At 49.1% G+C, this 12,061-nt stretch overlaps 1 protein-coding gene across 12 annotated transcripts in view; it reads left to right on the top strand.

Moving 5' to 3' along the window:
- The window catches only part of PRRC2B (proline rich coiled-coil 2B), a 91,873-nt gene that overhangs the window by 20,881 nt on the left and 58,931 nt on the right, over positions 1 to 12,061 (top strand). For all 12 annotated transcript variants that reach the window (XM_072748332.1, XM_072748331.1, XM_072748328.1 and 9 more), the window contains exons 2-3: positions 8,083 to 8,252; positions 9,039 to 9,216. In XM_072748332.1, the coding sequence (XP_072604433.1) occupies positions 8,138 to 8,252; positions 9,039 to 9,216 (293 nt within the window). In that variant the 5' untranslated portion in view covers positions 8,083 to 8,137. The remainder of the gene's footprint in view (positions 1 to 8,082; positions 8,253 to 9,038; positions 9,217 to 12,061) is intronic.

Here is a 12,061-nt window from a genome sequence, read left to right as displayed (position 1 = left end):
GCCAAGAACCTTCTAAGGGCACACAAGCACTGGGTCACGTGTACTGCGTTCCTTCTCTCATTTATTCCTGACGTCGGGCCTGGGAGGTAGGTAATAGTACGTTCATCTCTGTTTAATCCACGGGGAAACGGGCCTAACGTCACAGCCAGCGTGGGGCGGAGGCCTGATGCAAACCCCGTATGTTTTGGAGAGATGAGACTGGTGGGGGTGAGGATGAGATGAGGGGGCTGTTTGGGGCCAATATGGTGGGCTGGAGGCTTGGGCTTGTCTGTGGCACAGTGAGATCATGATAAAGGTGTGATAGCAGTGGCTCCTGCTCTGGCTAGGCCCTGGTGGAGGGAGAGCTGAGCCTGTGTGTGGTCCAGGGAGTCAGAATGGGGCTTACAAGCCCAAGTGTGCAGAGGAGGAGGCTGGGGAAATGCTCTGGTCCCTGTTTCTTATCTTTAATTTCTGTTGCTTCCTGAATGTGCTGTCTGGGGATGGGGGGGAGGGTGTTTTTTCTGGTGGTGGCTACAAACATGGGGACAGGAAACTCCATTATCATCCTCTTATTGTTCCTCTGACTTTCTTTTCAAGCAGCTTGCTCTCAGGGTTATGCTGTAGTCTGCAGCCACCCCTCATAGCTTACCTGCCTGCAGGTGGAAGGACTGGATAAGGCCCAGGCTCCCGCTTTGCAGACAGCCCCCAAACCCACTCCTTACAGCCAGGGGCCCTCCCAGCTGGTGGGTACAGAAGTACCAGTCCCTGCTTTTCTGACTGCTGCCCCGTAGGGAACCTCGGAAAACTGGAGTTGGACAGAATGTTTGGCCCTTGCTGTTGCTAAGGGAGGCAGCAGGAGTTCCCCTGCACAACCCAGCTAGGAGTCCCCACCTACCCCACTTCTCCTCCCAGCTCCTGCTCCATCCTAATGCATATGTGAACCTCTTTTGCTAGAATTCGCCTTACTGTAATGTATCATTTTCCTTTAGACCAAGGGTCAGCAAACTACAGCCCCAAATCCACCTGCCTCCTGTTTTTGTAAATAAAGTTTTATTGGGGGGATCCCTGGGTGGCTCAGCGGTTTAGTGCCTGCCTTTGGCCCAGGGCGCAATCCTGGAGTCCCAGGATCGAGTCCCACATCGGGCTCCCGGCATGGGGCCTGCTTCTCCCTCCTCCTGTGTCTCTGCCTCTCTCTCTATATATATGTCTATCATAAATAAATAAATAAATCTTTAAAAAAATAAAGTTTTATTGGAACACAGCTTGACCTTTTGTTGGTGTTGTCCGTGATTGCTTCTGTGCTGCCGTGGTGGACTTGGGGCAATTGAGGTGGGGTCCTCGGCCCACAAAGCTGAACCTATCTGTCCTTTCACAGAAAACGTGTTCTGTGAAACACGGGATAGAGGAATAGAGTCTCTGTTGACACCACATTCTAGGCACACGTAATGGTAAGTGAGAATTTGAAGTAGAGGGGTGTGGGGCCTCCCGTAAATTTAAGTTCTTTTTTGCCAGATGTTGGGATGTTGGTGAAAGGTGGAATTATTTCTTGATCTTGTCCCTGGATTTTGTGGCACTGGTTCTTCATGTTTGACTGAGACTTAACAAGTATACTGACTAATGACTGCATGCTTTCTGGCCCCTCTGGTGGTTTTCTCGAGTATTTATCCAGCCTGCTCTCAGTTTCCATTCCTGTCGGATCATGCTTTTTGATATGTTTTGTGTACAGTGGGATCTTTCCGTTCCTTCTATACGGAGACATTCCCCTTTTGTTCCTCCTTCACCTTGGGTTGAGGGCTTCTGTTTGTGCCTCACTGTTCTAGAGGATCATGAGTCTTCACTCAGTGACTGCACTGGGGGAGCAGGGCCGGAGTGGGAGCACACGATAGGCCCTTTCTCAGTGTTGGTGGTGTGTTCAGGTCCAGAGGGTTGATGTCTTGTAGTCTCGTGACCTGGGACAATTTAATTCTCTATCTGGACTACACCTTGGCATCCTCTGTAAAGCAGGGTGATGGCAGTAGCATCTTCCGGGAGTGAGGGCACGTGGGTGCTCAGCAGGGTGCCTGGCTCTCAGGCGCGGATGTGGGATGTATGGCTGCTGTGCTTCCCTGGTGCTTTATAGGCCTGCCCAGATCACCTGGCCAGGTGGGCGTCTGACACTGGCCCGAACCCAAGCAGAGTGAGATTAATCCTGTCCTCTGAAAGGGCTTTTGATAAGATGAGTGAGGGGAGGTTTTCCCTCTGGCAAGCAGATGAGGGGCAGGCTCAGTCACCTGTGTGAAAGGCGGGGCTGCTGGCCGGAGGGGCGGGGCTTGGATGTTAGGTTGCCTCTGTGGGCCAGTCTTCTGGTTGTTTTTGTTCCAGCAAACCCCCTTCAGGGCCCTTCAGAGTGCATCCTTAGACGACTTGCTAGAATACGCAGACCTGCGTTTGTTTTTAAATGACCTTTTCTTTGTAACACAAAGCTGTCTTTAGTGCCTTCTTTCTTCTGCCTAATGGTGATCTTTTCGTTCAGGCCAGCCCTTTTCAGAATGCTCCTGGCTTCCCTGGCCTGCCTCCCTGCGGAGCCTCAGAGTGGCTGCTGTGGGAAAGAGTGGGATTACCACGTGGGGGGTGGGCCCAGGACCCCTGCCAGCGCGGCACCCTTGGCTGTTTCTGCTATGTATGTCATACTCAGGATCCAAATTAGGTGTTATTTGGGAAAAAAATTGATTGTTACCTACAAAAGGGAGAGAAAGCTGTGGCCACAAGCCAAGTTTGGTCTGTGTACATCTGCAAGGACCTGGTGTGCCTCAGCCAGTACTTGTCCCATGGATCCAGGTGTGAGTCAGGTGTGAATGAACACGCCTCTGACCCACTAGAAACGTGTTCTCTCGTCTTGCCCGGCCTCATGATTCACACCCACATAATTTTTTAAAAAAGATTTTATTTATTTGTTCATGAGAGACACAGAGAGGCAGAGACACAGGCAGAAGGAGAAGCAGGCTCCCTGCGGGGAGCCCTATGCAGAACTCAATCCCAGGACCCTGGGATCATGCCCTGAGCCGAAGGCAGATGTTCAACCACTGAGCCACCCAAGTGCCCCACACACTCACATAATTGCCTGCACTTTTCTGCCATGTGATGAGACCAGTGAAGCATTGCATGTGCGCGTGTGCATGTGCGTGTGTGTGTGTCTGGTAGAAACTCAGCAGATACCTGTGAGCTGTTCAAACTGCTCCTAACAGTTAGTGTTCCTGGCCTGATGTTTGTGAAAAACGAGGGGCAAGCATTGTAGCCAGATGGGTGTAGGGCTGGGCTAGACCCCAAGGATTGGCACTGTTTCACTGGAGATGTGTGTAGTTGGGGATACCCGAATGAGTATATTTGTGTCCAGTAAAATCTGGCTTAATGAAAGAAATGTTGATGCTCTAAGGCCAGTGTCTGTAATCTTATTTTGTAAAGGGCCAGGTAGTAAGTAGTCTGTGCTTTAAGGCCCTTTAGGGCTCTGCTGCATATTCTTCTTAGGGCAGACAGTAGCTTGTGGACTCCTGTTCTAAAGGAAACTGAGGCTGGAAACTCCTCCCTCTGTCCTGTCCTACCGAGGGGCATTAAAGTGAAAAGTGTGCGGCCCCTCCCCCACAGATGCTGTTTCCACAGCAACGGTGGCTCTGTCGAGTTGCCCGTTAGCATCCCAGGTTTAGGTGGGAATAGAGAATCCAGTCCTGGATGAATGGTAAAAGGTGGATACTTTGACAATAAATCATCTGTGATTCTGTGGCTCTGGGGTGTTAATGCTGACATTGTTTGAGTGGTGGATACTTTGACAATAAATCATCTGTGATTCTGTGGCTCTGGGGTGTTAATATTAGCTGACATTGTTTGAGTTTTAGAACTGACTGGGACTTAAATTTAAGTGAAATCTTGTTTTGGCCCCTCAATTCTGTAGACAGGGAAACTGAGGGCAAGGGAGGCCAGTAATCTGCCAACAGGTGCAAAACTTGGTTAAAAAGCAGAAGGAGGGGGCACTTCCCAAAATTGCATGTACAGTGTGTGTCCTGTTCTGGCTTCCTCGAGGCAAGCTGGCTGCCAGGGGTGGGAAGCATTTCACCTGAACCTAGTAGGCACTCAGATAGCATTTGCTGAATGGTTGGACTTCTCCTTGGGGTCAAGCAACAGCTGTTGACCAATTAACAGCCTTAGACACAATTCTAAGTTCTTAGGAGAGTGGATCCTATTTGTTCCAGGTTTTTCTTCAGTTTTTTTTCCCCCTGGGGGACCAGGAGTGGGAATGTGGTCAGGCTTCTGGCCTTTGTGGGGGTGGGGGTGGGGACTGGTCAGTCGTGGGAAGCGTTGACCCGAGAAGACCCAGGAGGGGTCTCTGCATTCACTCTAACCTCTGCCCACAGGCCCAGGCAGTGCAGAATCAAAGGAAGGTCTATTTGTATTAATGAACTGTAAGAAGTTTGTACTAACAGATTTTAAGGAGACATTTTTAGTACAATCTGTGGAAACAAGGATTTTTCTGGTCAAGTTTCAGAATTAAAAGACATTTGATGTGTAGAAGCAAAGCACGTTAGGATTTCACATGGAAATTGGATAGCCCAGAGTGGCTGGTAAATAATAATTTTTCCTTCTCTTGCCTTTGTCAGTTTGGTTTTTAATTCAGTAAAGAACTCTAGTTGTCTGAATTTAAATTAACAGTGCTAAATCTGTGATTCTGCAAGGTGTATTCTGGTTTCATTCAGAAATGTTGGCAGGGTGACTGGTCAGGTGAGCGTTATAGCCAGGGACAGCAGAGAGGTAGCTGCTGGGTACCGTTTTTCATCACTGTGCTAAAGCAGAAAATCCTAGGGCAGGTTTCTTATTAATTAGCTCGGTGACCCTGGGTGGGTCGCATCACCTTTGTGGGCTGGACATATGGAGGGGTGGGTCCAGCTTGCTGCATCCCAGGCTGAGCTCAGTGCTGGGAGCATGGTAGTGCCTGATAAAAGCCTACTGAATGAGTGTATTTTCTGTTGTTGTAACCAGTTACCATAAATCCAGTGACTTAGAACAGTGCAAATGTAGGGGAGCCTGGGTGGCTCATTCCGTTAAGCATTGGCCTTCAGCTCAGGCCATTATTGCAGGGTCCTGGAATCCAGCCCCATGTCCTCTAGCTCCCTGCTCAGTGGGGAGTCTGCTGCTCTCTCCTCTCCTCCCTTCTCCTCTCCTCTCCTCTCCTCTCCTCTCCTCTCCTCTCCTCTCCTCTCCTCTCCTCTCCTCTCCCTCCGGTTCCCTTTCCCTAGCATGTGTGTGTGTGTGTGTGTGTGTGTGTGTGTGTGTGCGCGCGCGCGCGCGCGCGCTCTCTCTCTCTCTCTCTCTCAAATAAAATCTTAAAAAAAAAATGCTGCAAATTTATCCTCTTACAGTTTTGGAGATCAGAGGTCTGAAGTGAGTCTTACTGGGCTGCATAAAGATGTGGGTGGGGCTGGTTCCTTCCAAATTTAGGAAGGGAGAGAATCTTTTCCTTGCTTTCTCCCATCTTCTATGGGCACCTGCAGCCCTCTGCTATCGTGCCTCCCAACCATGAAGAGTGCTCCAGCCTTAGCTACCGATGCCACAGCTTTCTGACTCTGGCCTTCCTGCTCCCCCTTCTTGGGACCTTGTGATTACTGTGAGCCTGCCCACATAATCCAGGATAATCTCCCTATTTCAAGATCCTTATGTTAATCATATCACCAGAATGCCTTTTGCTGTGTAAGGTAAGGAAGTCACAGGTTCCAGGAATTAGGATGTGAACTTTTTGGTTATGTGGCCTGCCACATGAGTTTGTAAAGAGTGCTAAGTAAACAAGTCCCGAAGTGTCTTGATCACAGTCCACATCACAGTCCACAGAATTATCTGCTCTGCATGGGTACCTCCCCATTTCGGTGGGCCCTGCCCTGCCCCCTCCCTGAAAAGTAGGGCTTCTCCCTGGCGGCCAGGCTATTTCCCACCTGGAGACCTTTGAAAGTGCTTGTTCAAGACTACCTTTCAGATCTAAGGTCAGCAAACCTTTTCTCCTTGTGGCATTGATGGCCATGTAGGGTGTCACATATTCGTTGTTTTTTAAAACAACTGTGAAAAATGATTTAAAGAAATCATTCTTAGTTTGAGGGCTTATAAAAAAACACAGGCCATTGGCTGGGATGCTGACCAGCATTTGCTGTTGCAGATTGTAAGCTCTGAGGCAGGGGCCACATGCTGCCATCACCATGGTGACAATCTCAAGGGCTTCTGTTAATAATGTGTTGGGGTGTATGTGTGTTTCATGTTCCTATCTGAATGATCTTTTGATTTGATAGAAGTGTATAAATGTTAGACCTCATCCAATCCTAATGGAGAATTTCAAGTTGATTTACATTTGGGAGCCTGTTAAATACCGGTTATTCTGAAGAAAATAAAACCCAGTCCCTGTCCCGAGGGGCTTGCTGTCCAGTGTGGGGGAAGAATGCTGCTGTTACTATGACTTTTGGACATGGAGCAGAAACTCACTGGAGCCAGCTCTGGGTAGGGAAATTTAAAAATAAAAGGGTGTGTTATGGAACCCTGGGGCACCAAAATCAGAATTTGGACACTTTGGGCCAGTTTCTGTCCTTGGTCATTTTTTGCTCCTGGCCCATGAGGCAGACACTATAGGGGAGGCTCTGGCATGTAAGCTTCTTGGGAGCTTTGAGCACTTTGGGGCATTTGTGGTTTATGTCTTCATTGAGGCTGACTCTCCTACAGATTTCAGTCATTTTCAATACTTATCAAATGAATGAAAGGATGGAGGTACCTGGTTTTGTGTAAGAACCAGCTTGGTTCGCCCTTGGCCTGGCGCTAGTCTCCGTGTGCCTGGAGTTGTGTGATGTCACTGTTACCCTTTTTATGGCCCCATTTTGTAAGTGATCTTTGCTCCCTGTGGTTTTTGTAAAGTCTTGGATCATAATATATAGGATTTTATCGTAAAGTAATCCCTAAAGATACAGAATGCTTTACCAGCATACTGTATGTATTCCTTCTGGCCTGCGTGACTTCAGAATAGGGCAAAGCAGCAAACTATGCTGTGGCTGCTACCACCAGGCGCCTTTTCTTATCACTGAATGAATGTTTGTACGGTTACCTCTGACGTCCGTATTAGCTGGATGTCCAGGTTGCTGCTTTAGCTTTCTTCCCCATACATTAACTCCAAAGGGAAGTAATGATTGCTTTTACAAGTTGATTTTTCCTGATCAAGTTTTAGGAACTATAGCCAAGAACCCATTGAATAATAGAATAAAAGACATGGAGGCTTTTAGTCCCCAGGGCCTGCCATGTGGCACTCACTCACCCTTGGCAGGCACACACTCAGTATTTGAATGAGTGAGTAACATGCTAATAGACTTGTACAAGCCTGTAGGAAATTAGACTGTGGCAGAAGGAAGGTGCTGCTTTCTTGGTTGTCTTGTCAAGATTTATAAGTGGAGGGGGCAATGGAGCCGGTAAGCCCCCCTCCACCTCCGTGGTCTCTCCCTGGGGGGTGCTGCTGCTTCTGTGTCTGCACCCCAGAGAGCCCTGTTTGTGTTGCCTGAGCAGATGCTTTTTCTTTGGATGCTGGTTCTTTGGTTTGCACACACCCAGCTGTTCCTGAAGACTTACTGTTTTTGGTTGTTTCCCTTTGATTTGGTTTAGCTCATCCTTGAAATGAACAGCCTTCCATAAGCAGGTTGTGTATCTCCTCTACTCTGCCTTATTTTTGATGTTCTGTGGATGTGCTACAGGATGAGCAATTTTTCCATCTTGAAGAGCTGTCCTTGACTTGGCAACAGGACTCAGGGTGGAAAAGTTTACATTTCGGTGTTGCTGGTGAGCAGTCAACTCTGCTCAGTTCAGACAGAATAGGACTTCTTATTGTTGGGGGTGGGGAAGGTACCTACAACAAAATGTTCTTTAAATGTGAGTAAAGCTGCCTGTGTGTGGTAAGGGCATCTTTCTAGGGACAGAATCCAGGGCTTCCTTTGGGCCTTCAAGGAGATCTCTGATCCTTGAAGAATTCAGTCCAGTGGCTCAGGGATTCTGGTGGATTAATGTGTGCTCTCTCACTCTCTCTCTCTCTCTCTTTTTTTTTTTTTTTTCATTTTAAAGGCAGATCAGGAGCGGTGCCGAGAAAAATTTCCTTACTAGATGACATTTCATCGCAATGTCCGATCGTTTGGGGCAAATAACCAAGGGCAAGGATGGGAAAAGCAAGTATTCGACTCTCAGCCTGTTTGATAAGTATAAAGGAAAATCAGTAGACGCGGTCAGATCCTCAGGTAAGAACGGGTGTGGAGGCCAGTTCTCTATGCTTTTCTGTACATGAGAAACCCCAGGTCAGGAACAGTGAAGACCCAGAGTCCCCACCTGGTCAGACCACCTTCAGGGTGTGCGGTGGTCACCTGGCAGTTCTGGGGATGCAGAATCGCTCCCCTGCTCCTGTTTGGTGTCTGATTTCAGAGCTTGATATCCTGACTCTGCCTCCCTGGGATTGTGTCCTTCTCTGTCTTATCTCCTGGAAGCTGGGATCCTTTTCCCCACCATGGGTAGACTGGAACTTCATTTGCATTAGTTACCCTGTTTTAGGCTTCCTGGTTCTGACATTCTGGAACTTGGTGGGAAAACTTTGTACTGTCCACACATCCTGGGAGCATTTGGAGAATGTGGAGGTTTCTGCTCATGCCCGGTCTGGGGCCAGACGAAGGCTACCCTTTCCATCCTGCCCAAGCAGCCTCAGCTTGCAGAGAGGTGGCTACCATGTGGGGTGGAGGTTTCTGGGCCTGGCTCCCTGCCCATGGCATAGACTCCCTGCACCTGCACCTGTCTGCTAGTAAAAGGAAAGCCCCTGTATAGATCTCAGCCACTCCCATGGCTCTGAGGCTGGGGCAAAGGGCTTGTAAAACGGCTGAAGCAGCTCCCAGACTGTTTGGTCTGTTTGCATGCAGGCTGCCCTTTGTGTCTGTCTGGTTGTCTTTGTCATCATTGCTTAAAGCTTGAAAGAGCAGTTGATTGACCAGCCTCTTTGCTTCTGAAACTTGTCTATCCCCACCCCTATCTTCCTGTAGTTATTCCTAGACATGGCTTACAGAGTCTCGGGAAGGTTGCCACAGCCCGGCGCATGCCACCGCCTGCAAACCTGCCAAGCTTGAAGTCTGAGAACAGAGGAAACGACCCCAACATCGTTATAGTTCCCAAGGACGGGACGGGATGGGCAAACAAGCAGGATCAGCAAGACCCAAAGAGGTGAGAGCAGAGGGGGCCGGCGTGGGTGGGGAGCTGGAGCCTCATAGAGTGCTGCCTTTCCTTCTGCAGAAGGCAATGGCAGAGCTGGAGAACCTGGGAGAACCCAGAGGAAGCTTCTTTTGCCCTGACTCCTGCTGCTTACTTGTTTCTCTCTCCCTGCTTTCGTTTTTCCTGGCTTTTGGAGCTGATGCAGCACGGTTTCTGTGGGCTGCCTTGTCCCCAGGGACCATTGTCCCCTGTGCCTTATTAGGAAGGGCCTCATCACCCCAGAGGAGCTTATGCAATGCCTCAGTGTCAGTTCCTGAGCCAGTAAGGGCCACTGTGGGGAGGGGAGGTGCTTGAGCACTTTGTTCTGGTGGTAGTCCCTGAATGCTGGACTCTGGCTGGGGGAGGAGGCTGTCTTCCCAGTTTCAGGGCCAGCAGCTTTCCACATAGACTACTCTAGTTAGTTGCTCCAAACAGACCCAGTTAAGAAAAACAATCCAGAATCCTCATTATTCAGGGTTGGTATGCAGCCTCCCAGTAGGCTCACACCACTGCCAGCACAGCACTTATGGGAGCCTTAGGAGGCCCAGGGTCTGGCACAAAAATCATCATTAGAGCAACAGAGAACAACTGTTGTGGCTGCTGTTGCGTGGTGGGGCCGGTTCTAACTCTGCCTCAGGCATGTAACCTCCCACCTGAGCCTGTGTTCAGCTCCTTCCACTGTGAGTCTTCCCCGCTGGGCACCAGCTAGCCATGAGGGTGGCTAGGAGAGGGGATTTGAGATTTGTACTGAGGGGACCAGAGAGGCACAGGACCTCACAAGTAGGGCTGGCCGGTAGGACACTGCTCCTAGGGTTTGCCTGTTGGGGACTGAGAACAAAATGGTTTGGGGTCTCCTACATCTTCATGCCCTCAATCTCTTCTTGTGCTTTGGCTGCCGATGCTCAGGATCCAGAGAGTAAAAGTGACCTAGAGTGCCGTCTTCCAACCAGTGTCCCTTTCTCTTACTGGAAATGGCCACAGTAGCTTTTTTTAGAGCAAGAGTGTGTGCGTGTGAGAATGGAACTGGGACTGGGGGGAGGGGGGAGCAGAGAGAGAGAGAGCGAGAGAATCCGAAGCAACCTCTGTGGTCAGTGCGGAGCCAGGCATGGGGCTCAATCTCAGGATCCTGAGATCCTGAACTGAGCTGAAACCAAGAGTCAGACGCTCAACTGACCGAGCCACCCAGGCACCGCAGCCATGGCAGCTTTTGTAAAACCTCCCTGCAATTACTTCAGATAAGATGTACAGAGTGAGCAAATAATTTAGTCAGATGAACATAAAGTAGTAATAACCAAAATAGAGTCTGAAAGCTGTTTTTAGAAATTTTATAATGGTTTGTTTAGGGGTCATATAGGTTGATGGTAAGGCCTTACTTTTAGGATCAGCCAGGTCACTTACTACTAGCTTAATGGAACCTGGGGGAATTATTTGATTTGTGAGCTCCAGGGTCCTTCTGTGAAGTAGGAATAGTACCTGGTTGGTTTCAGGAAATAGACAAGGTAACACAGGTCAGGTACCCGGTGTAGAGGATGTGTGTGGCAGGTGTCAGCTACTGTTGTCATTCTGTTCAGATGGTAGACACTACAGAGTCTATAGTGAGTTGGATATCAGCGTACATATCAGCCTAAGTGTTGAAATGCCTCTGCCACAAGAAGTTCCAGAGAGAGAGAGGACAAGGTGTCACTCCCTCCCTCTGTGGGGTCTTGGAGTCATTGGCACAGAAAGGATCAGAAGACCTGAATGAGGCCAGTCATGCTGATGCACGTCAGCCAAGGACAAGGTAAAGACAGAACACTGGACAAGGGGCTGTCCTCTGCACTGGTCTTCTGTTGCCCTGGGCCATGTCCTCTCTCGGGGTATCAGGGAGGTAACAGGATGAAGGCCGCAAGTGTGGGACTCCTTGCTTAGGTTTGGAGAACACAGAAGCGATACTACCTAGATTCTTCTGTTGTAGGTAGAAGGTGAAGTGAGTGGAGATCACTGGCCTTCATTTTGTAATAATGTGAGTTCCTTGGGTCGTGTAAACTTGGAAGCATGTATGTGTGTGTGTGTGGTGTTTGGGTTACTGGTGAGCCCCTGGCATTGGGGGAAACTGGCTGAGTGGACTCCTGTACTCAGGAGTACAGGGTTTCATCGTGTAGAACAAGTGACCAGAAGGCTCTGGGTGAGCAGATACCTTCCTCACAGCCCCTTGTTGCTTGTGGAGTGTCTGTTGACTGACACATCTTTGGAGGGTGCTGGGCTATAGCTTTTATTTTATTTTATTTTTTTAAAAGATGTATTTATTTATTTATGAGAGAGAGAGAGAGAGAGAGGCAGAGGCAGAGACACAGGAGGAGGGAGAAGCAGGCTCCATGCCCGGAGCCCGACGTGGGACTCGATCACGGGACTCCAGGATCGTTCCCTGGGCCAAAGGCAGGCGCTAAACTGCTGAGCCACCCAGGGATCCCTGGGCCATAGCTTTTATTTTTTATTTTTTTTAAGCCTTTTTAAAAAAAAAGATTTTATTTATTCAGGGAGAGAGAGAGAGAGAGAGAGAGAGGCAGAGACACAGGCAGAGGGAGAAGCTGGCATCACACAGAGAGCCTGACGTGGGACTCGATCCAGGGTCTCCAGGATCACGCCCTGGGCTGCAGGCGGCGCTAAACCGCTGCGCCACCAGGGCTGCCCAGCCACAGCTTTTATTTTACTTTTTTATTTTTTTTTTTATTTTTTTTTTTCAGCCACAGCTTTTAAACTTAAAAATATTTTTTGATGTAGCAGTTCCACTTCTAAGAACTTAGACTACTGAATGCACAAAAGTGTGCAAAGATACGTA

This window comes from Vulpes vulpes, chromosome 2 (assembly GCF_048418805.1).
Source record: "Vulpes vulpes isolate BD-2025 chromosome 2, VulVul3, whole genome shotgun sequence".
NCBI classification, from domain to species: domain Eukaryota; kingdom Metazoa; phylum Chordata; class Mammalia; order Carnivora; family Canidae; genus Vulpes; species Vulpes vulpes.
The sequence above is the reverse complement of the archived record's forward strand: the minus strand, read 5'-3'. Positions and strand labels throughout refer to the sequence as shown.